The sequence below is a fragment of the Ochotona curzoniae genome, unplaced genomic scaffold (genome assembly GCF_017591425.1).
Source record: "Ochotona curzoniae isolate NIBS_2020 unplaced genomic scaffold, NIBS_Ocur_1.0 contig_65, whole genome shotgun sequence".
Lineage (NCBI taxonomy): Eukaryota > Metazoa > Chordata > Mammalia > Lagomorpha > Ochotonidae > Ochotona > Ochotona curzoniae.
In genome coordinates, this window is record NW_024466508.1 from 384,749 (window position 1) to 404,611 (window position 19,863).

At 64.6% G+C, this 19,863-nt stretch overlaps 3 protein-coding genes across 6 annotated transcripts; all 3 read right to left on the minus strand.

The window, feature by feature from the left end:
• Positions 1 to 310: 310 nt before the first annotated feature.
• LOC121163902 (cytochrome c1, heme protein, mitochondrial) lies at positions 311 to 2,420 on the minus strand. Its single transcript, XM_040991636.1, has 7 exons — positions 2,276 to 2,420; positions 1,529 to 1,725; positions 1,311 to 1,437; positions 1,070 to 1,227; positions 836 to 996; positions 653 to 753; positions 311 to 561 (listed from the first exon to the last, which is right to left on the minus strand). The coding sequence occupies exons 1-7, from the start codon at positions 2,402 to 2,404 to the stop codon at positions 457 to 459; spliced, it is 978 nt and encodes a 325-aa protein (XP_040847570.1). The 5' UTR covers positions 2,405 to 2,420; the 3' UTR covers positions 311 to 456.
• A 5,538-nt stretch (positions 2,421 to 7,958) lies between these two features.
• GPAA1 (glycosylphosphatidylinositol anchor attachment 1) lies at positions 7,959 to 11,367 on the minus strand. Of its 4 annotated transcripts, none has more exons than XM_040991642.1 (12): positions 11,113 to 11,367; positions 10,559 to 10,738; positions 10,376 to 10,487; positions 10,147 to 10,294; positions 9,974 to 10,075; positions 9,707 to 9,903; positions 9,395 to 9,591; positions 9,161 to 9,314; positions 8,956 to 9,051; positions 8,636 to 8,781; positions 8,370 to 8,540; positions 7,959 to 8,267 (listed from the first exon to the last, which is right to left on the minus strand). In XM_040991642.1, exons 1-12 carry the CDS (start codon positions 11,259 to 11,261, stop codon positions 8,024 to 8,026), a joined length of 1,896 nt encoding a protein of 631 aa, XP_040847576.1. In that variant the 5' UTR covers positions 11,262 to 11,367; the 3' UTR covers positions 7,959 to 8,023. The 4 variants fall into 4 exon arrangements, with proteins under 4 accessions (XP_040847576.1, XP_040847575.1, XP_040847574.1 ...); XM_040991641.1 differs by having other exon boundaries at positions 8,370 to 8,531; positions 8,636 to 8,826; XM_040991640.1 differs by having other exon boundaries at positions 8,636 to 8,826.
• A 3-nt stretch (positions 11,368 to 11,370) lies between these two features.
• Positions 11,371 to 12,460, minus strand: EXOSC4 (exosome component 4). The gene is made up of 3 exons (XM_040991644.1): positions 12,274 to 12,460; positions 11,859 to 12,065; positions 11,371 to 11,747 (listed from the first exon to the last, which is right to left on the minus strand). Exons 1-3 carry the CDS (start codon positions 12,442 to 12,444, stop codon positions 11,391 to 11,393), a joined length of 735 nt encoding a protein of 244 aa, XP_040847578.1. The 5' UTR covers positions 12,445 to 12,460; the 3' UTR covers positions 11,371 to 11,390.
• Between the last annotated feature and the right edge of the window lie 7,403 nt (positions 12,461 to 19,863).

The following is a 19,863-nucleotide window of genomic DNA, read 5'->3' on the forward strand; positions in this document are numbered from 1 at the left end:
TGCTCACAGCACCTGCTGGCTCACTCCCCCACAGCCTCCCACAGGGTGAAGGATCCCACCACAGGCACCCCAGAGGGTCTACTGAGGTCACACGTCATGGCTCCCCATCATCAACAGCTGCCATGGCTGCTGGGAGGGGGGTCCCCGAGCAGGTCCGTCCTCTCCCCAGGTGCTGCGCCTGGGCACACCCCTCCCACAGTCCCTTCTTTGCTCCCTGTCTCAGCGCCGCAGGGCTGCTGCTGTGACGAGCAGGGCGCTGACCCCAAGGACCCATGCCCTCAGCCCGTCAGAGAACAGTTCTGCTGGGTACAGAGACAAGTTTAATTTATTCCTGTGACGGGCCAAGGTGGCGGTTCCAAGCTGGCCGTGTTCTCCCGTCCCTCCGCACTGGCCCAGCTGGAGCCTCACTGAGCCCAAGCGTCCTTCAGGCAGGCCGAGTGGCACAGCCCGGTGAGTTCACTTGGGCGGCCGGTAGGCCAGCTTCCGACTCTTGAGGACCGACCACTTGTGCCTCTTCATGGCGTACAGCAGGGGTAGCAGCAGGCCCATCATCAGCAGCATCTAGGGACAGAGCCGGCTCAGGGGGGAGCCCGAGCAGCCCCTGCCCCTGCCCAGCCCAGCCCGCCCCCGTACCCCACCCCGCTGCCTGCACCTTGAGCCCCATGCGCTTGCGGTGGTCGTGCTCTGGCTCCGATGCCCAACGCAGGAAGGTGCACACGTCCTTGGCCACCTGGGACATGGTGGCCGGGGTGCCTGCGAGAGGGACAGATGGAGCTGGTGGTCACCCGGGCAGGGTGTGGGAGGAGGGCACCCAGCAGCCCGAGGCGGCTCTCACCATCGTCGAACTCCAAGACCTCGTTGTAGATGGGCGGGGCCATGCCGATGGCCTGGCCCGGGAAGTAGGGGTTGAAGTAGAGGCCTTCGCGCAGGGACACGCCCGTGGGAGGCTCGCAGTAGCCCGTGAGTAAGGAGAAGACATAGTCCTCACCTCCATGCCTGCAATCAGACCCCGGTGTCAGCTCCGAGCAGACGCGGGGCGCCCCTGCCCCGCCCCGCGGCGCCCGCGCACCTGGCGCGGACGATGTAGCTCAGGTCTGGGGGCAAGGCGCCGTTGTTGGCAGCTCTGGCAGCCTCGGGGTTGGGGTACGGCTTGGGGAAGTAGTCCGACAGCTTCCCTGGCCGCATGAACATCTCCCCGTCCTCGTTGGGGCCGTCCTGGACCTCCACCTGCAGCCAAGAGCCCAGGTCAACACCCGGGGAGGCCCGCTGGCGGCGTGGCGCGCCCCCCACCTGCCCCTGGCCCTGCCCACCTCCTCGGCCAGAGCCTTGGCCTCCTCCTCGGTGTAGCACACGCCCACCAGGTGACGGTAGGCCACGTAGTCCATGCTGTGACAGGACGAGCACACCTGCTTGTACACCTGGAAGCCCCTCCGGATGCTGCGGGGAGCGTGCGCGTGAGCGGCGTCTAGGTCCCCGCACCCCGTGCCCGCCCGGCCGCACCCCGTGCCCGCCCCGGCCGCTCGCACACCTGGTATGGTCCAGGGACGACAGCAGGCCACGGTGAGACCACGGGAAGCTGGGCGGATGCAACTCCAAGTCACTGGCACTCACGGCGGTGTGCAGCGCCACGGCCAGCCCCGCGCCCCCCGCCGCCAGCACGCCCAGCGCCGACAGCATCACCTTCCGGCCGCGGGACGCGCCAGGCTTGGACGATAAGGACGCTGCCTGCAAGAGGTCCGCTCAGCGCCTGCAGCACCGGGGCCGGCCAGCGCCCACCTCCCCGCCCCGGCCCGGCCAGCGCGCCCACCTCTCCAGCCCGCGCGCCCACCTCCCCGGCCCGACCCGGCCCGCGCGCCCACCTCCCCGGCACCGGGCTCAGGTCAGGGTCGGGGTGTCCCCGGGTCCTGTCGAGGGGCCCGCAAGACCCGGCGTGGGCCAAGGTCACGGCGGCTGGCCGAGGTCAGGCTGGGGGTCACTTGGGGACGCGGGCTCCGTCTGGACGGACAGTCGGCGGCGGCGCCGTCCAGGGACGCCCCCTCGGACAAAGCCCCCAGCCCGCCCCGCGCCACCACGCTCGGCCCCGGCTCCTGCTACGGGGAAGAGGGCGCCCGGCCCGGCTCCCGGGCTCCACGGCCGGCGGGCAGCGGGGCTGGGGGCGCGGGCAGCCGGGCAGGGCCCCCCCGGACGCTGTCCCGGCGCGCGCCCGCAGCCTCCCCGGAGTGACCTTCACCGGGAGCGCAGCCGCGCGGGGGCCCGGGCCCCGGCCAGCGCTCACCTGAGGCGTCCGCAGCGGCAGCTGCCCGGGCCGCGCGCCGCACAGCAGGCCCCGGGCTCGCGCGCCCGGCAGCCCCGCGCCCCGCGGACCCAGCACCGCCGCCCGAAGCGAGGCCGCCGCTGCCGCCATCTTGGCCCTCCTGCGCGCGGCCCCCGCGCCCGTCGGTCCCTTCGCGCCGCGCGAGCGCAAACCTCGCGAGATGCCGGCCGCGCGGGGCGGGGCCGTGGACGCGGGTGGGCGGGGCCGTGGACGCGGGTGGGCGGGGTTCGCGGCATCGCCGGTTGCTGCGGTAACGGCCTGGCTGCGCCGCGGGACTGGCCTGGGTTCACGCGTGGCGGGAACTGCGGGCGCGTGGCGAGGTCCCCCGGCCGCCCTGGGACGTGGCGAGGTCCCCCGGCCGCCCTGAGTCCTGGCGAGGTGCCCCGGCCGCCCTGGGACGTGGCGAGGTCCCCCGGCCGCCCTGAGTCCTGGCGAGGTGCCCCGGCCGTCCTGGCACGTGGCGAGGTCCCCCGGGCCGCCCCGGGACGTGGCGAGGCCCCGGGCAGCACCGCTAAGGGGGTCCGTGGCCCCCCGTGCATCCACGGATCAGTTGCACCTGCGGCGCCCGTATTCTCCCCCTCCCGCCTGGGCCCCTGCACCCACGTGAGAACCTGGAAGTCACGCCTGACTCCCAACTTTGGACCAACCCGGGTCTGGCCATTGCAGCCATCTGGGGAGTGAATCTGTAGTGGTGGAAGATCTCTTCCCCTCTCTGTAACTCTGCAAATTTATAGGTATGTATGAGATGCTAATTGGAAATGTTTAAAAGGAGAAGCCCCTCCAGCCAGGTTGGCGATGCCTCAGCAGACAGTCTTCACCCAGGGAGAAGGAGCAAAGGAATCGTCCTAACAACCTTCACTGCGATGCATCCTCTTCCTCTCCAGAGCAGCTGCCCAGATGGCCTTGTCCCTCCGTCAACCTGACTGCTGCCAGGCATTCTGGGCCGGGTTAATGCCAAAGTTGTTACCTGTGCCAGCATGCCAGCACGCTGGCACACAGGGTCTGGGGACCTGCACAAGCATGTATGGGCCCCAGGCTTGGGAACCAGTGCACTCAAGGGTATGGAAGTTGTGGACTGCTCAGGGAGGGTGTGAGGATGTGTGGAAGGGCAACTGCTCAGGGAGTGTGCTGCAGGAGGTCCTGTGACCAGGCTCCTTGCAGGTAAGCTAGCCAGATCAGCTGGTTTGGAGGAGGTAAACCAGAGGACCTTTTGGACCAGACCGTGTACCCACCCATGGGAGACTTGAGCTGAGCTGTTGGTATTACCACCTCCCACCAGTGCACAGCCTGGCAGGGCTGGACCACAGAACCAAGGAGTGTTGGGGGGGGGTAGACCATATTAGCGGGGCCATGACACTAACCAGCATGCAAGAGAACTGGGTCTGGTGGCTGTGGAACTGCTGGCCTGCTCAAGAGCTGGGGTAGCGACGGGCTAAGCATGACCATGGAACCCCCAAGACTTATAGGAACTGGGGTTGGGACCTACACCCAAGAAGTGGGTGTGAGGCAGGCTGAGCCACGACATGCAGCAGCACCCACAAAAGCTGAGACTGCGAGTCAGACTACACCGGGTAGCACCCACTGACCTGTGAGCATACTGGATCTGGAGGGGAGCCTGGTGGCTGGTCCACAGGAGAGCCAGGTCTGGGGGTGGGCCAGTAAGAGAGCCAGAAGGGTTGTGGGCTTGTCTGGTGCCCACCCATGCATGTTGGGACTGGAGGTGGGCTGAGTCAGACACCCACTGGTGTGTGCAAGACCCATGACTGACGGGGAGCTTGGGGAACTCCCCTGTCAAGACGCAGCCAGGCTGGAGAGTGTGAGAATTGAAGCTGGGGGCAGCCCAGTCCAGGCTGGGGTACAGTAATCATTGTGGGTCAGGATGAGGTGCAAGCTAGGCCAGGTTTGGATGCAACACCCACCAGCTCACATGAGAACTGGGGGCAGGCTGGGAGGAGCCAGGCTGCAGCACCCACTGGCCAATGCTGAGGTGAGATGGGCCATGCCGGACTGGGCTGCAGCGCCCACTGGCCAATGCTGAGGTGAAATGGGCCATGCCGGACTGGGCTGCAATGTCCACTGGCATGTGCAAGGGCCAGGACAAGGTCTGACAGGCTGGGCTTTACAACACCCACTAGCAAGTGCTGGGACAGGGTGCAAGTCGTGCCAGACTGGACTGCAGTACTCCCTGGGAAGTGCAAGGTCCGGGTCTAGGAGTGGGCATGGTAGAGAAACTGGGCATTCCTCTGCTGAGCTGCAGCTCCTGCTGGTGAGCGCTAGTCAGGGCTGGGGGCAGCATACGTGCAAACTGGGTTGTAGGGTGGGTTGGGCTGAGCTAAGCTGCAACACCCATAGGTGTAACAAGAACCTGACTGAGATATGGCACAGACTGGCACACAGGAACCGGGGTGGAGGCTGGCCTTGTGTGGGTTATTTGGAGTCTCCCCGACTGGGCTGGGCTGGGGTGCAGCACCTATCGGCATGGGACATGGGGCTGGGGCTGGACCTGACCAGGCAACTGCAATCAGCAGTGTGGGCATAGGCTGACGGGTGACCAACTGAACTGGACCCTGTGCTGGCTGGCATGCGCGAGTCAGGTCGGGGGTCACCCCAGGTGAGGTTTCTTGGGGGGACACCTCACCTGGACCACTGGACTCAACAGTGCAGCCACAGGGAGGAGCACAGGATTTGTGGTCCAACCTTGGAATGCATGTGTCAGAACTGAACTTTCTCCATTGCTGAAGCCTGTGCAGTGGACAGCACGCCCAGGTGCATGTGGGGAACAAGCTGGCCAGCTCCTTTGGCCACGTCGGGAGACGGAGAGCAGCCAGGTTGGACAGCTCCTGGCTGAGCTCTGGCAGTGTCTGGGAGAGTGGCTGCACTGGGGTGGGCTGTCAGCCAGCGGACCTGGGGAGGATCTCCTGGAGCTTGAAGCAGTGAGACCAACAGATGTCGGTGTCAAAACCACCCAGGCAAACCCTGGTAAGAGGACATCAAGTGGACATCCCCCATCCCTGGGGACTGATGGAGTTGGCAGCTGGGCATGGTCCTCGCTGTCCCCCATACAGGACAAAGCAAATAAAAACTGGAAGTGTTTGTCCCACCCAGCTTCTCCTCTACCATGAGCCTCCCCACCGTGTTTGATGGTCCTGCATTCTTATTAAACACACACACACACACACACCCCCCCTCGGGCCCAGCCCTAGCCTAGCAGCCATTCCTTGCCTTGCATGCACTGCAACCCCATATGGGTGCCAGTTCTAACCCAGGGGGCCCGCTTCCCATCCAGATCCTGCTGGCGAATCAACAGATGGAACATCATCCTGTGTATCTGACTTTCTGATAAAAAAGAAATCTCTAAAATGTAACCCTCCTGGGATGCTGCCTCCTGTGGAGGTGCTGCCCAGGTCCCCACCACACCACGGTGGACAGCAGCTGGCCTCTGTGCCCAGTGGGCAGACTCACATGGTGCCCCCTCTGCTCATCCCCAGGCCGGCCTGGCAGTGGAGTAGGTAGCGACATGGCCGTTCCTGCAGTGACGACGGCTCGGGCCCCTGGGCCTGCCTAGCCCCTCAGCCCGAGACCCAGGTACCTGGGAGCCACACTTCTGCTTTGTGAGTGACAGCATCAAGCTGATGCCTGTGTTCATAAATGCTCATCTGAAATCCAGTGTTCACTCTGGCTTCCTGGACAGGGCAGCCGCTGGCTAGGGGTGCCAGGCCCTACTCTGGCCTCACACCTGGATGGCAGTGCAGGGGGGGCGGGTCTCTGCAAACCCCACAGAACCATGGAGTGCCTGGCTTGTCTGGCTCAGCCCCAACTGTGTGGGATTTGGGGGAGTGACCCTGCAGACGGGAACAGTTGCTGTAATGACAAGAACAAGCCTTACAATGACCCTGAGGGTGGCTTACCCTCCTCCACCCACCCCGGCGCGAGGGCCTTGGTCCGGGGGCTGGATGTGCCAGAGCATCGGCCACCCTCCCAGAGCTCCACCTGGGCTCCCGTGCCAGACCATTCGCATGAACGGCATTTGGACCAGCAGCTTGGAAGACACCCTGTGGATGTGGGTGTGGCCTGCACATCTTGCCCCTCCGTGAACCCCAGTGCAGAGCCCATCGCACTGCTCCCCCAGCCGGCTGCCCCTTGGCTCTGATGCACCCCAGGTTCCACCTGACACTCCCTCCCTGAGGCTACAGCACGGTCACATGGTCACCAGCAGCTGCAGGTGGCATGTGCTTGGGTCTACACTGAGGTCCCAGGCAGGTGTCTGGCACAGCCCTTGGGTGCTTGGTTCAAGTCCCAGCTCCCCCTAGCACGGGGGGCCTGCCCCTACCCAGAACACCTGGGTTACCACGGCTGCTTCGGGGGGAGAACCAGCACAGGCAGGACTTCCAACTCCCTATCAAAAAATGACACCCCAAAAAACACCTGTGCCCTGGTACTCGTCCTCCTCGTCCCGATGGTTAAACGAGTGCTGGGGACCAGCAACACAGCTCTCATGGGGTGTGCCCAACAGGGAGGCGGGCAGCTTCTCCCCTTCTCTCCCCCTCCCCCAGATACAAGAGGCAAAGAGAATTTGAAAACAATGCTCTTGCCCATTTTCTCCTAAACCTCAACCCTCTCCACCCTGGTCAGCTATGCAAACAAATGCCAGCCCACCCAAGGCCAGTGAGTGTAGGACAGGCCAGGAGGCGTGCAGGGCGGGGCCTCTGGGACACCCGCATGGCCACATCCCAGCTCCTGCCAGACCGGGGCAGGGAAGGACGGAGGAGCTCCCGGTGTGCAGCAGCCGGGCTGGACCAAGCCTTCACCCTGAAAGTGACTCGGAGCCCTGCCTGGGGAGGAGGGAGAGGTGTGTGGCCTGTGGTTCTCCTGGGAGCCCTGTGTGAGCCACCAGAGCCTGCCCAGGGCTGCTGCCCTCGCTGGGCCTGCTCTAGAGACCCCTCAAAGGTGTGGTCAGCATTCCCTCCCCTAAGGCAGGGACACGAGATCATAAAGTCGGACATGGTTTCCCTTGGGCAGAGTCTCCAAGTTCATAGGCACCAGGGAGAACCTCGCTGGCTCTGAGTGTAGGAGCTTCCGTGCAAAACCAACTGCCCAGGCCCTCCTGGTCCCCAGGCAGCTGGGCTGGCCCCACACCAACTGTGTGCAAAACCAACTGCCCAGGCCCTCCTAGTCCCCAGGCAGCTGGGCTGGCCCCACACCAACTGTGTGCAAAACCAACTGCCCAGGCCCTCCTGGTCCCCAGGCAGCTGGGCTGGCCCCACACCAACTCCTACCAGTGCTCCAGCCGCTCATCACCGAGGACTGGCGCTTCACCCTGTTCAACTGGGACTTGTGGGTGCTGTAGGCAGCCCCTAGAGTTGCAGCACAGTGCCAGGCAGGCACCCCAGGCGCTGGCATCCTGCGTGGGTGGGCCTGTTCCAAGCAAACAGGGTGTGTGGAGCCTGTAGGCCACAGCGGCATCCTGCAGGTGCCCTCCCATGAGCCAGAGCCGGAGGCTCTCTGCCAGGGGCTGACACGCTGGGTGCCCCCTCTCCCTGGTGGGCCAGCAGTGTCTGGCTGCCAGGGATGCCAATTGGTTGGCAGACCAGAGGGCAGGCCATGCCCCGTGCCAGGCAACACCCAAAACAGGGTGGCTGAGAGAGAACCTGTTTATTTCCCAGGCAGGAGGCAGGGTGGGGGGTATGTGAGGCTCTGGCTCATGGGCCCTCACTTCCAGAAGAGAACATTCCAGAAGAGCAGCCAGCAGGGGTAGATGCCCAGGGTCAGCAGGGGGAAGAGCAGGGCGCCATAGGTGTAGTGTTCCAGCACACCCTGGGCCAGGGCGGCCAGGAAGAGCTGCCAGCCCTCGGCCAGCGACATCGGTACTTCCAGGAGCCCCCGCCACAGGAAGAGGCTGCCCAGCAGTGTGGCCGCCGGGCTCGTCAGCACCAGTAAGGCAGCATACAGTGGCCTGGGGAAGGGCAGCACGGCGGACTCCGTGAGCACAGGGCAGCGGGGAGGGGGTGTCGGTAGGGGAAGCTGGGCTCTGCGGGAAGGGTATGGACGCACGTACCGGGGCCCACGGGGCTCAGCAAGTGCAGCAGCGGGCACCATGGTGGCGGCCAGCAGGAAGCCCAGCGAGAAGTTGGTGAGGGCGACGCAGCCCAGTTGCAGGGCCAGGTAGACCAGCGCCACCAACTTCAAGGCCATCCAGCCCCTGTCTGGAGCCTGTGTGCTGACCACCCTGCAAGGTGAGAGCTCAGCGACAGCCCAAGACACGCGAGGCCAGGGGACCCCTCACCGCCCAGGCCTGCCCCATCCCACCCGGACGCCCCTCACCGATGAGCGTTGTGTGGAAGGGCCAGGCCAGCTGCATAAATCGCCAGCAGCGTCAGCACCACGGCCTCGGCCTCAGCCACCGGAAAGTGCTGAGTGGCCACATGTTGGCCCAGCACCGGAAGGGCGTAGAGGGCCAGGCCCATGGCCTGTGAGATCAGCATGGGGGCCACAAGCGAGGTCAGGCTCACACCCTGCACGGGGGACAGGGAGCTGGGTCCAGGCCTGGGGCCCAGGGAACCCCCAGAGCCCTCCCCATGGGCAGCGTGAGACTGACTACAGCGGTGGGAACCACTCAGGACACACGTGGGAAGGGCCAGCACCTGGACCGGGGGGAGAGAGGGGTTGGGTCCAGGCCCCCCTCCAGCCTCCTCAGGGCCCACGCCGGCCTCGTGCAGCTGCATCCACAGCTCCAGGGCGTGACAGAGTCAAGGACACTGCCAGAACAGGTGTACTGGGAGGGCCAGGGCGGGGGCCCACAGGTGGACGGCAGGCGGGGGCCCGCGTGGACGGCATGGCAGAGGATATCTTGAGACCGAGGACAAGCAGCAGGAAGCCGGCAGCCGGCATGTAGAGGCCGATGGAGACGAAGCGGGAGAGGGCAGGCAGCAGGTAGAAGAAGAAGGACTGATGCAGACGCTCCAACAGGTGGTTGAGCTTCCGGAACATGCCCTCCAGCGCCCTGCCACACGGGAGACCTGCCACAGCTGCCCAGCCCACACCCCACCGCGCCCCGGCCAGACAGGGCACCAGAGCACGTACTTGCCCACAGCCACCAGGTCGTACTTGTACTGGCGGAAGCTGTTGACGCCACGCAGAGTGAAGGCCTCCACGCGGTAGCGCAGGAAGAGGCCGTGGGGGCCGTGGGGGCGGCCGGAGGCCTGCCGCAGAGCCATGAGCAGCAGCGTCTGCAGGCCCTGCAGAGGCCCGTCCAGTGAGCTCCAGTCCTGAGGCTGCAGCTTCAGGGAGGCGGCACAGGTCAGGGCAGCTGCCTCCAGTGCCCCCGCTCCCCCGTAGGGTTACTCCGGCCCCCGTCTCCCTGTCGGGGCGCCCCGTACTGGTCGGCCAGCTGACCTTGCCCTGCAGTGTGCACAGCAGCCCCCCCTTCTGGCAGAAGGTCTGGAAGAGGTTGAGCAGGTCCAGGTTGGGCAGCTGCCCATTGAGCCCCTCAACTGTCACGTCCAGGCTGGTGACCACGTCGCTGCTCAGCTCCAGCGCCACAGCTGCCTGGATGGCGCCCGCCCGGCCCTCCAGGGGGGATGACTTCACACCTGTAAGGGCCAGGCTGTGGGTGCCAGTGGGTGCTGGGGGTGGCGCCCTCAGGAGCATGCCCACCTGTACCTGTGACATTGACGTCGTGGTAGGCCTCCAGCCAGGCCTCGGTGCCCAGCAGGTCGTGCTCCGTCACCAGGAAAATGAGGTCTTTCGCCCAGTAAATCTGCCCTGGGGGGGCGAGGCGGGCTCAGCAGCTGCCTGGGCGACAGGCCCCCCACCCAGCGGCCCCGGTGCCTCACCCCTGAAGTGGGCGGCCAGTGCCAGCAGCAGCCCCACGGCCTGGCTGTTGGCCGCGTCGGGGCCGCAGGGTACGGTGAGTACCAGGGCCTCGGTGCTGGCGGCGCGGGGCGCCCGCAGGATGCCGTACACGTTGGTGCCGGACACGAGCTGCACAGGGTAGTGTGGGGTCACTCCGCGGGACAGCGGGGCGTCCCCCGGCCCCCAGCCCCCCCCAGGAACCCCCAGTACATAGCGCTCGTGCAGCTCATCCGGGAAGGGCAGCTTGGGCGAGAACCTCTGCGTGTAGACCTCCAGCCCCATGGCGCGCATCGTGCGCTCCAGCCAGGCCACCGGGAGCGCCCTGGGACACGGGCTCTGGTCAGCTGCGCCCCTACAGGCCCCCCGCCCCGCGCCCCCGGCCCGGCCACTCACCCCGACTTGCGACGCTGGGCGGCGAAGTCTCGGGCGAAGCTGCGGGCGCGGTCTCCGCCCGCGAACTGCTCCTCCACCATGGTGGAGCCCATGGCGTTCTCGGACATGTAGGTGCGCTGGGTCAGCGGCGGGAAGGCCAGCGCCAGGAACCAGGCAACTCCCGCCAGGTAGCTCAGCACGCTGCGCGGGATTCGGGCGAAAGGGCCGCCTGTCCACCTGGTGTCTGCCGCAGGGCAGCTTGCCCACTGTGCCCGCGCCCACACCCCGCCCGCCTGGTGTCTGCGCCCACTCGCAGCCCGCCCACCCCAGCCCCGGGCATATGCCCGCTCCGGGGCAGCTCATCCACCGAGCCCGGCACACACACCCCGCCCACAATCCCAGGGCAGCTTGTCTACCCGGTATCCGTTTCCTCCCGGCCCGCCCGGTGTCCATCCCGGCCCAGGGCCCGCGCCCACCCCCGGCCCGCCCTCCGCACGGTGTCCGCCCCGGCCCAGGGCCCGCGCCCACCCCCGGCCCGCCCTCCGCACGGTGTCCGCCCCGGCCCGCACTCTCACCACAGCGGCGCGTTGAGGCGCAGCACCAGGCGGGCGAGCGCGCGCCGCCGCACCGGGTCCGACAGGAGACCCATGGCCGCCCAGGCCCGGGACCCCGGCCGCTCGTCGCGCGCGCTTCCGCTCCCGGCGGGCCCTGCGGCGCCGCGCATGCCCAGAGCGGCGGGCGGCGTCAGCGCCCCTCCCGCGCGTGCGCAGCCGGGCCCGGAGGACGCCCCCCGCCCTCCTCGTCGTCGTCGGGGCGCAGGCAGGAGCCAAGAGTGCGCGCAGGCCTTTATTGCTCAGTCCCCCAGCAGCGCCGCCTCCCGCACGTGCTGCCGCACCACCCGGTCCAGCAGGGCGTGCACGTCCCGGGCCGCGCGGGCCGCGGCCTCCAGCACGCGCGGCAGGTGGTCCTCGTGCAGCCGCGCGTCCATCTCCAGCAGGGCGATCTGGCCCGAGGCGGGCAGCAGGGCCAGGGCCAGCTGCGGGCCCCCGGACGCCTCCTCCAGGTGGCTCAGGTCGGCCAGCGCCGTGCCGTCCACGAAGCCCGCCGAGCACGCGCACACAAAGTCCCGCATAGGTATCCCCGCGTCCATCACGGCCAGGGTGGCCGCGTTCACGCACGCTGCGTAGGTCCCTCCGTCGGCCTGCAGCACCTGAGACAGACACCCCGTCACGCGCAGTCCTCGCCCTGGGGGTGCCCCTCATCCTCCACCATGGGCACCCCCTCATCCCGCAGTCCTCGCCCTGGGGGTGCCCCCTCGCACCTGCACATAGATGTCGATCTGCGAGCGCGGGTGCAGCTGCGTGAGGATGGCGGCCTCGAAGGTCTGGCGGAGCTGCAGGCCCAGCTCACAGGACTTGCGGTCCCCGTGCGGCCGCCGCTTGCGCTCGCCGGTGCTGAACGTGGCCGAGCTGTACTGGCAGTTCACCAGGGCCCGGTCCGGCAGGGCGCGGGAGCGGGAGCCCCGGATCTGGAAAGGGGCAGCCGGTTAGCCGGACCCAGCCCTGCGCCCCTCGGCCCCGCAGGGAGCCGGACCCAGCCCCGCGCCCCTCGGCCCCGCAGGGAGCCGGACCCAGCCCCGCGCCCCTCGGCCCCGCAGGGAGCCGGACCCAGCCCCGCGCCCCTCGGCCCCGCAGGGAGCCGGCGCGCGGCTGGCGTCCCCTGGCCCGCGCACTCGCCTCGTGCGGCCCGTACACCACCGCCAACGCCTTGGTGTTGCCCTGCTCGATGTAGGCCGAGCCGTCGGCCTGCGCGAACACCCCCATGCGCGCCTGGATCTTGCGCAGTTCTCCGGCGCGCCGCCCGTCCACCCGGTAGCCCTGGTCCGACAGCAACTCCAGCCCCGCCATGGCCGCGGGTCCCGCGCTCGCCTCGCGGAGGACTACGGCTCCCGTCAGCCCCTGCTTCCGGCCGTGCCGCCGGGGGACTACGACTCCCGTCAGCCCCTGCTTCCGGCCGTGCCGCCGGGGGACTACGACTCCCGTCAGCCCTTGCCGTCGGACGCGCGGCTGCCGGGCTGCCCGCGGAGGGGCAGGTGGACTTCCGGTTCCCTCCGGCAGGCCGCCGGTCTCGGGCCTGAACGAGGAGGTCTCACCGACGTCCCTTTGGTCCCGAGCCCCAGGTACCCAGGGGGGGCTGGCCCTTCTCGCGGCCTGCGCCCCTCGGTGCTGCTTGCTGCTGGCCCCCAGCCTCGCCCCTGCATGGCCAGGGCTGTCCTCGGTCTCCCCCCTCGGGTTCTCCCCGCCTCGCCCCTGCATGGCCAGGGCTGTCCTCGGTCTCTCCCCGCCTCGCCCCTGCATGGCCAGGGCTGTCCTCGGTGTCTCCCTGTGTTGGCCGTGCTCTCGGGGGAGCTGGGCCGCGAGAATGTGGGCATGAAGTGGGCGTCCCTCAGAAGCGGCTCCTTGCCAGGCAGCTTGCTGGCACGGTGCCACACGTGCGGCCAGAGAAAAAAAGATTTATTTATTTATTGGAAAGTCAGATATACAGAGAGGAGGAGAGACAGAGAGGAAGATCTTCCGTCCAATGATTCACTCCCCAAGTGAGCGCAACGGCCGATACTATGCCGATCCGAAGCCAGGATCCAGGAACTTCTTCCAGGTCTCCCACACGGGTGCAGGGTCCCAAAGCTTTGGGTCGTCCTCGACTGCTTTCCCAGGCCACAAGCAGGGAGCTGGATGGGAAGTGGGGCTGCCAGCATTAGAACCGGCGCCCATATGGGATCCTGGTGCGTTCAAGGCGAGGACTTTAGCCACTAGGCCACACCGGCAGGCCTGAGATTATTTTATTAAAAAACTCAGTGGAAACACATTGTAGCACTCCATGTGCCCAGCCATGAGCTCGGGGAACCTGGCTGCTTGGTGCTGGTGCAGAGGGAGGTACAGGGCAGCTGGCAATTACACTGGAAGCTGGAACCATCATGACGCTTTGTTGGGGGGTCCCACGCAGGATGGACCTCCTGGCTACCTGTGCTGGCTTCAGCCCTGGGACAAGGCTGCTGATTCTTGGACAAACCTAGCTGGCTTCCTGGACTCCAGGCTAGCTTTCCGGCCTTGGTTGGGCCTGATGTAGGTGGGGGTCGGGCTGGGTGTGCGGTGGAGACGGCCGAGCAGGGGGCTGGCGACGGTTGGCAGCTGGTGCCCCATGCTGCGTCCGCCGGCGACCTCCGTGAAGCGTGTCCTGGGTGGCTCCTGAGCAGGGTGAGCGGAGAGGAGCCGTGTGGGGACTCGTTCCCATGGCCGGAGCGTGTGACTGCTGCAAACCTTCGTCCCCGTCAGCATCGCTGGCTGGCGGCTCGCTGCAGGCCGCTACCTCGCAAGGCGTAGTGAGCCAAACCGCTGGCCACGGAGGCAGATGGAGCCGGTGCTGCTCCGTGCGCCTTTCCCGGCACCGAGAGGGAATGGCCAAGGGGGCAGGGCTGGACTTCAGCCCCGGGTTGGACACACTGGTTTACTTTGTGAAAAAGAAGTTCTGTGCTGAGTAACTTGCGGTAAGTTTTGGTGAAAGATCAAATTGCAGCAAATCCAGCTTCTCTGTATCCAGTTGGCTGTGGGTAAGCAGAGAAGCTTGCTTAACGAGGTGCAGTGAGAGAGGTTTACAACAAAACCTTTTATTCATTTATTTTTATTGCAAAGTCAGATATGTACATAGAGGAAGATCTTCTGTCTGATAATTCACTCCCCAAGTGGCTGCAACGGCCGGTGGTGAGCCCATCCGAAGCCAGGAGCCAGGAACCTCCTCCAGGTGTCCCATATGGGTGCAGAGTTCCAGGACTTTGGGCCGTCCTCGACTGCTTTCCCAGGCCACAAGCAGGGAGCTGGATGGGAAGTGGGGCTGCTGGGATTAGAACTGGCACCCATATGGGATCCTGGTGCGTTCAAGGTGAGGACTTTAGCCACTAGGCCACCATGCTGGGCCCTAAATAAAACCTTTGAATACCTTTTGGCATTTAGGAAAAAAAATCAGCTAGTAGACACGGCAGTAGGGGTGCTGCTGGGGACAGCCCAACCCTTGCTGGGGTGACGGGGCTGGAGTGCAGGCAGGACCCCCGTTAACCCTTCTCACTAACACGCAATGGGTGCCGCAGGGGATGGCTTGCTGTGATCCTGTCACCTGGCTGACACGGAGGGACACGTGAGTCACGTGACTGACACGGAGGGACGCGTGAGTCACGTGACTGACACGGGAGGGACACGTGAGTCACGTGACTGACACGGGAGGGACACGTTTCCTGGCTGGCTGCGTCCTGCACTTTGCCCGACGTCCCTGGGCGTCCTGCGTTTCTGCCCCTCGTGCCCCTGACGCCCTCGGAGAGTCTGGCTGACGTCAGCTCCTCTCTAACAAGTTGCGTCGGCCGTTTCCGTGGTTTCAGCCGGACAGCTGGTGTGGCGGCCCCTTTGGACAAACTGCGGGCATTTGCTCCACGAGCTGCTAGCTTCCAGGACCTCCGGGCCCTGCCGTCAGTGTATCCTGTCCTGATGCCCAGGAGGCGGCCTGGTGGCACTGGAGGCTGCCCTGCTGCATGGCCTGGGTGACCGCTGGGTGGCTTGGTGGTTTGGCCGCGCGTCCCTGCACCCAGAACGGCCGACTCCCTGGGACTCACGCCGAGCTCCTGTCCCGGGAGCCCCGCTCCCTGGCCACCCAGGCACTTTGGAGGGTGCCCAAGCGACGAGCTCACCATCATTCACTGGTTCGCTCCCCACAGGGCAGAGCCAGGCTGGAGCTGCTTCAGCGTCTGCCATGCGGTTGCAGGGCCCGAGCTCAGGGCGCCCTCCACGCCCCTCCCAGGGCACCCGCAGCCACTGGACAGGAGCAGAGCTGCTGGAGCCACAACTGGCACTTGAACAGGGGATGCCCTAGCCATACGTGGCAACTCAGCCCGCCACACCGCCATGCTGGCACCTGTGCAGGGCTGCTCTGGGCCGTACCAGCATAGCCTGCAGGAGCCAGGGTACGAAGCCTCCCCAGCAGATCCCGACTTGGGCCTGCTGCACTGGGAGCGCCTGTGGGGCCTGCGTGCATTAGACGCACCTTGGCTGACCGGTGCAGTCGGGCTCTCTGGGCTGTGAGCGGGTGATGGCTCGGAACTGGTAGGTCTCCCATGAGCAGCAAGTCTGGCTCTGACATGCACTCTTTGGCCGGTGTCAGCGAGTAGCCAGGTGGCCGTCCTGGGTACCCAGTCCCCAGCTGGCCTCTGCCAGTCGAGCCCAGAGCGCCCTCTCCAGGGAGCAGATGCATGGAATGAGGAACTAGGGGCACCTCCTGGACTGGTGGCCACCCCAGGTGTCCAGGCGCAGAGCTGTCCCTGCTCCTTCCTTTGCAACCCACAGCCTTTAAAATGAGCCACGCAGTGCCACGTCCCGGTGTGGCACATTAGGCTGCTGCCTGCAGTGCAGGAGTCCTGGCTGATCCACTTCCCGTCCGGCTGTCTGCTCACATGTCTGGGAATGCAGCAGAGACTAAGTCCTTGGGCCCCTGTACTCACCTGGGGGACCCAGAAGAAGCTCCTGGCTCCTGGCTTCAGATCAGCTCAGCTCCGGCCATTGTGGCCATTTGAGGAGTGAACCAGTGGGTGGGAGAGCTTTCTGTATGTGTGTTTGCAACTCTTTCAAGTCAAAAACCAAGTAAAATAAATATTGAAAAAAAATAGGGAAGACTTTATTTTGGGGGACAGATTGGGATGGGGAGAACAAGAGAGTATGGCAGGAGGCCTCGTGGACACAGCGGCTGATTGGAACCAGCAGTCTAAAGTGCGGGCCTGGGAGGTGTGGGTGCCAGGGGACCCTGCAGGCTCCGTGTGCCGTATGCGAGCCTGGGAGGTGTGGGTGCCAGGGGGCCCTGCAGGCTCCATGTGCCGTGTGCGAGCCTGGGAGGTGTGGGTGCCAGGGGGCCCTGCAGGCTCCATGTGCCGTGTGCGAGCCTGGGAGGTGTGGGTGCCAGGGGACCCTGCAGGCTCCGTGTGCGAGCCTGGGAGGTGTGGGTGCCAGGGGACCCTGCAGGCTCCGTGTGCCGTGTGCGAGCTTGGGAGGTGTGGGTGCCAGGGGACCCTGCAGGCTCTGTGTGCAGTGTGCTGGCAGTTGCCTTAGCAGTAAACATTGCACTCACCTTTAGCCCAGTGTTCCCACAAATGGACCACTGCCACGCCTGTGAGAAGCCAAGATTAAGGTTTATTTTTTAAAAAGACACATTTGTTTTTTATTTGAAGGGCAGTGCTACGGAGAGAGGAGCAGAGAGAATGCTTGCATCTGCTGATTGACTCCCCGAATGACTGCAACAGTGGGGGCTGCACCAGGCCAAAGCCAGCAGCCAGGAGCTTCTTTCTGGTCTCTCACATGGGTGCAGGGTGCCAAGACTTTGGGCTGTCCTCGACTGCTGTCCCGGGCCACAAGCAGGGAGCTGGATGGGAAGTGGAACTGCCAGGAACAGAACCAGCATCCACGCAGCGTGCTGGCACTTGCTCTGCCACTGTGCTGGCCTCCATGTCCATTCCTTCCTAAAGCCCAGCCCGGCATCCCCAGCCTTCTCGGGGGTCTCAGCAGGAAGCTGATCAGAAGCCGAGCATCAGTTGGTGGCTCAGCCTGCCACTCACAGCCCTGCGCCCCTAGCCTCTCCCAGTTGCCCCTTCTGGGGTCCCCTTTGAGGGTCAGCCTCCCTTGAGGCAGCCTCTCTCAGCCCTTGGCTGTACAGAACACAATGTAATCAGCCTCACGGAACCCAACCTGGCTTACCACAGTGTCTGGGGCTGGGCAGGGGGCAGCAGGCACAGTGTCCGGGGCTGGGAAGGCACGGCAGGCACAGTGTCCAGGGCTGGGCAGAGGGCAGCAGGCACAGTGTCTGGGGCTGGGAAGGCACGGCAGGCACAGTGTTTGGGGCTGAGCAGAGGGTGGCAGGCACAGTGCTTGGGGCTGGGCAGAGGGTAGCAGGCACAGTGTCCTGGGGCTGGGCAGACACAGTGCCTGAGGCTGGACAGGGGGCAGCAGGCACAGTGTTTGGGGCTGGGCAGAGGGTGGCAGGCACAGTGCCCAGGGCTGGGCAGAGGGCAGCAGGCACAGTGTCCTGGGGCTGGGTAGCCACAGTGCCTGAGGCTGGGCAGACACAGTGCTTGGGGCTGGGCAGGGGGCAACAGGCACAGTGTTTGGGGCTGGGCAGAGGGTGGCAGGCACAGTGTTTGGGGCTGGGCAGAGGGTGGCAGGCACAGTGTCCGGGGCTGGGCAGGCACGGCAGGCACAGTGTCCGGGGCTGGGCAGAGGGTAGCAGGCACAGTGTTTGGGGCTGGGCAGAGGGTGGCAGGCACAGTGCCCAGGGCTGGGCAGAGGGCAGCAGGCACAGTGTCTGAGGCTGGGCAGGGGGCAGCAGGCACAGTGCCTGAGGCTGGGCAGGCACGGCAGGCACAGCGCTAGATGTTGGGGATCAGTGAATCTGAGTGAGACTGCAAGGCGAATGAGATGATTTTAATGTCTAGTCCAAGGGGCAATCTCTGGCCATGAGCAAGAAGCACCCTGAACGAAATAATTGAGCGACTTTTACAGTAAGACAATCAAAAGCCACGTGATGGGTGGTGGGCCTCAGGATGGGGCGTCTTGCTCGGATCCCGACTCCAGCCACCTCGTGCACATGGTGAGCTGTCCCCTGGCGGCCAGCACACCGTTGGGTGCCAGGCTCCGCCTGCTGGCTGCCTGACCTGGGAGCTCTGGGGTTTTGGTTCTTTGATTCGCTGCTTAAGTAGCTCCAGGTTGAACCCACGGTGCTTCTGGGATGTGAATCAATCCTGAAGATTCCCAATGACAGTAACTCTTCCTTTGAAGAACTTGTAATCACTGAACATTGCTGAGCACCAAGCACCAGTCCATGCGAAAGCTAAGGGTCGGCGCTTGTCCAGCATGCTTATATCCTATTAGCTGACATGATGGTGGATCCCCGCTTCCCTTCCAGCTCCCTGCCTGTGGCCCGGGAAGGCAGTCGAGGACAGCCCAAGGCTTTGGGACCCTGCACCCACGTGGGAGACCCGGAAGAGGCTCCTGCCTTCAGATCGGCATAGCATTGGCCCTTGTGCTCACTTGGGGAGTGAATCATCAGATGGAAGATCTTCCTCTCTGTCTCTCCTCTGTGTATATCCACCTTTCCAATAACAATTAAAAAATAAATCTTAAAAAAAAAAAAAAAGAAGCATGATAGGAAACAGCCCACAACAGGCCATGGGAAGTTACCCACTGGCATATATTTGCCATGGGTCGGGGGCAGACCAGGCTGAATCAGTTCACGTCATCCACTGGCAAATCCAGGCACCAGAACAGTGTGGGTTGAGCCGGGTTAGGTTGAACAAAAACCAGTCCACAATACGGAATGCCAAGGTGAGGTTGCCTGTACTGGATGTGACTGCAGCACCCAACCAGCACACCTGAGAACCAGGAAGGGAGGGGGCAGAGCCAGCAGGGGAATAAGGGGGGGGTTCCCTTGCTGGACAGCTACTCCCACTGGAGAGCGTGAGCTGGGATGGGGGCAGACCAGACTGGGCAGGGCTACAACGGCTGTGCGCCTCCTGTGGACTAGATCAGGGAAAAGCCAGGCTGGGCTGATTTTTCCTTCTCATGGAAACAAAATCAGAGTGGGTGAGAGTTGTTTGTGCTTAGCTGCAGCATCAGCTGGCAGAAGCCGGCACTGGGGGCCGTTCTGTCAAGTCAAATGCCAGAACTATCTGGAGAGAGCATGATCCGGGAGTGGGAGAGGCCTGGGAGGGAAATAGTGGGCTCCTCCCTCTTGGGTTACCACTTCCACGGGAGGGCATAAAACTAGGACAGGGGCTGGGGTGGAATGGGATACAGGACAGATTGGACTACTGCTACACATACTGGCTTACCAGGGGAGGGGCAGGCCTGGTGGGGGTTATTGTGGGTCGCTCCAACTAGGCTGCAGCTCCCACTGGTTTATGTGAGGGCCAAGTATGTGCTGGGCAGAACCAGGCTGGACTGCAACACCCATTGGTTCCAGTGGAAGTCGGGGCTGAAAACAGAACCAACCCAGCAATTGCAACCACCAGCTGATCAGTGCGATGGACTGTGCCAAGCCCTGTACTTGCTAGTACATTCAAGAATCTGGTCTGGGAACACCTCTAAGTTTCTCTGGGGATCCCCCAATCGAAATGGCAGACTCAGAACCCTAACCAAGAAAAGAGAGAAGACAGAGCAGGTTAATCAACCACCTCAGCTATATGTTGGCAGCGAAATACTGGGCAAATGGAGACTCTATGATGGACTATGTCAATCAGTGGATTC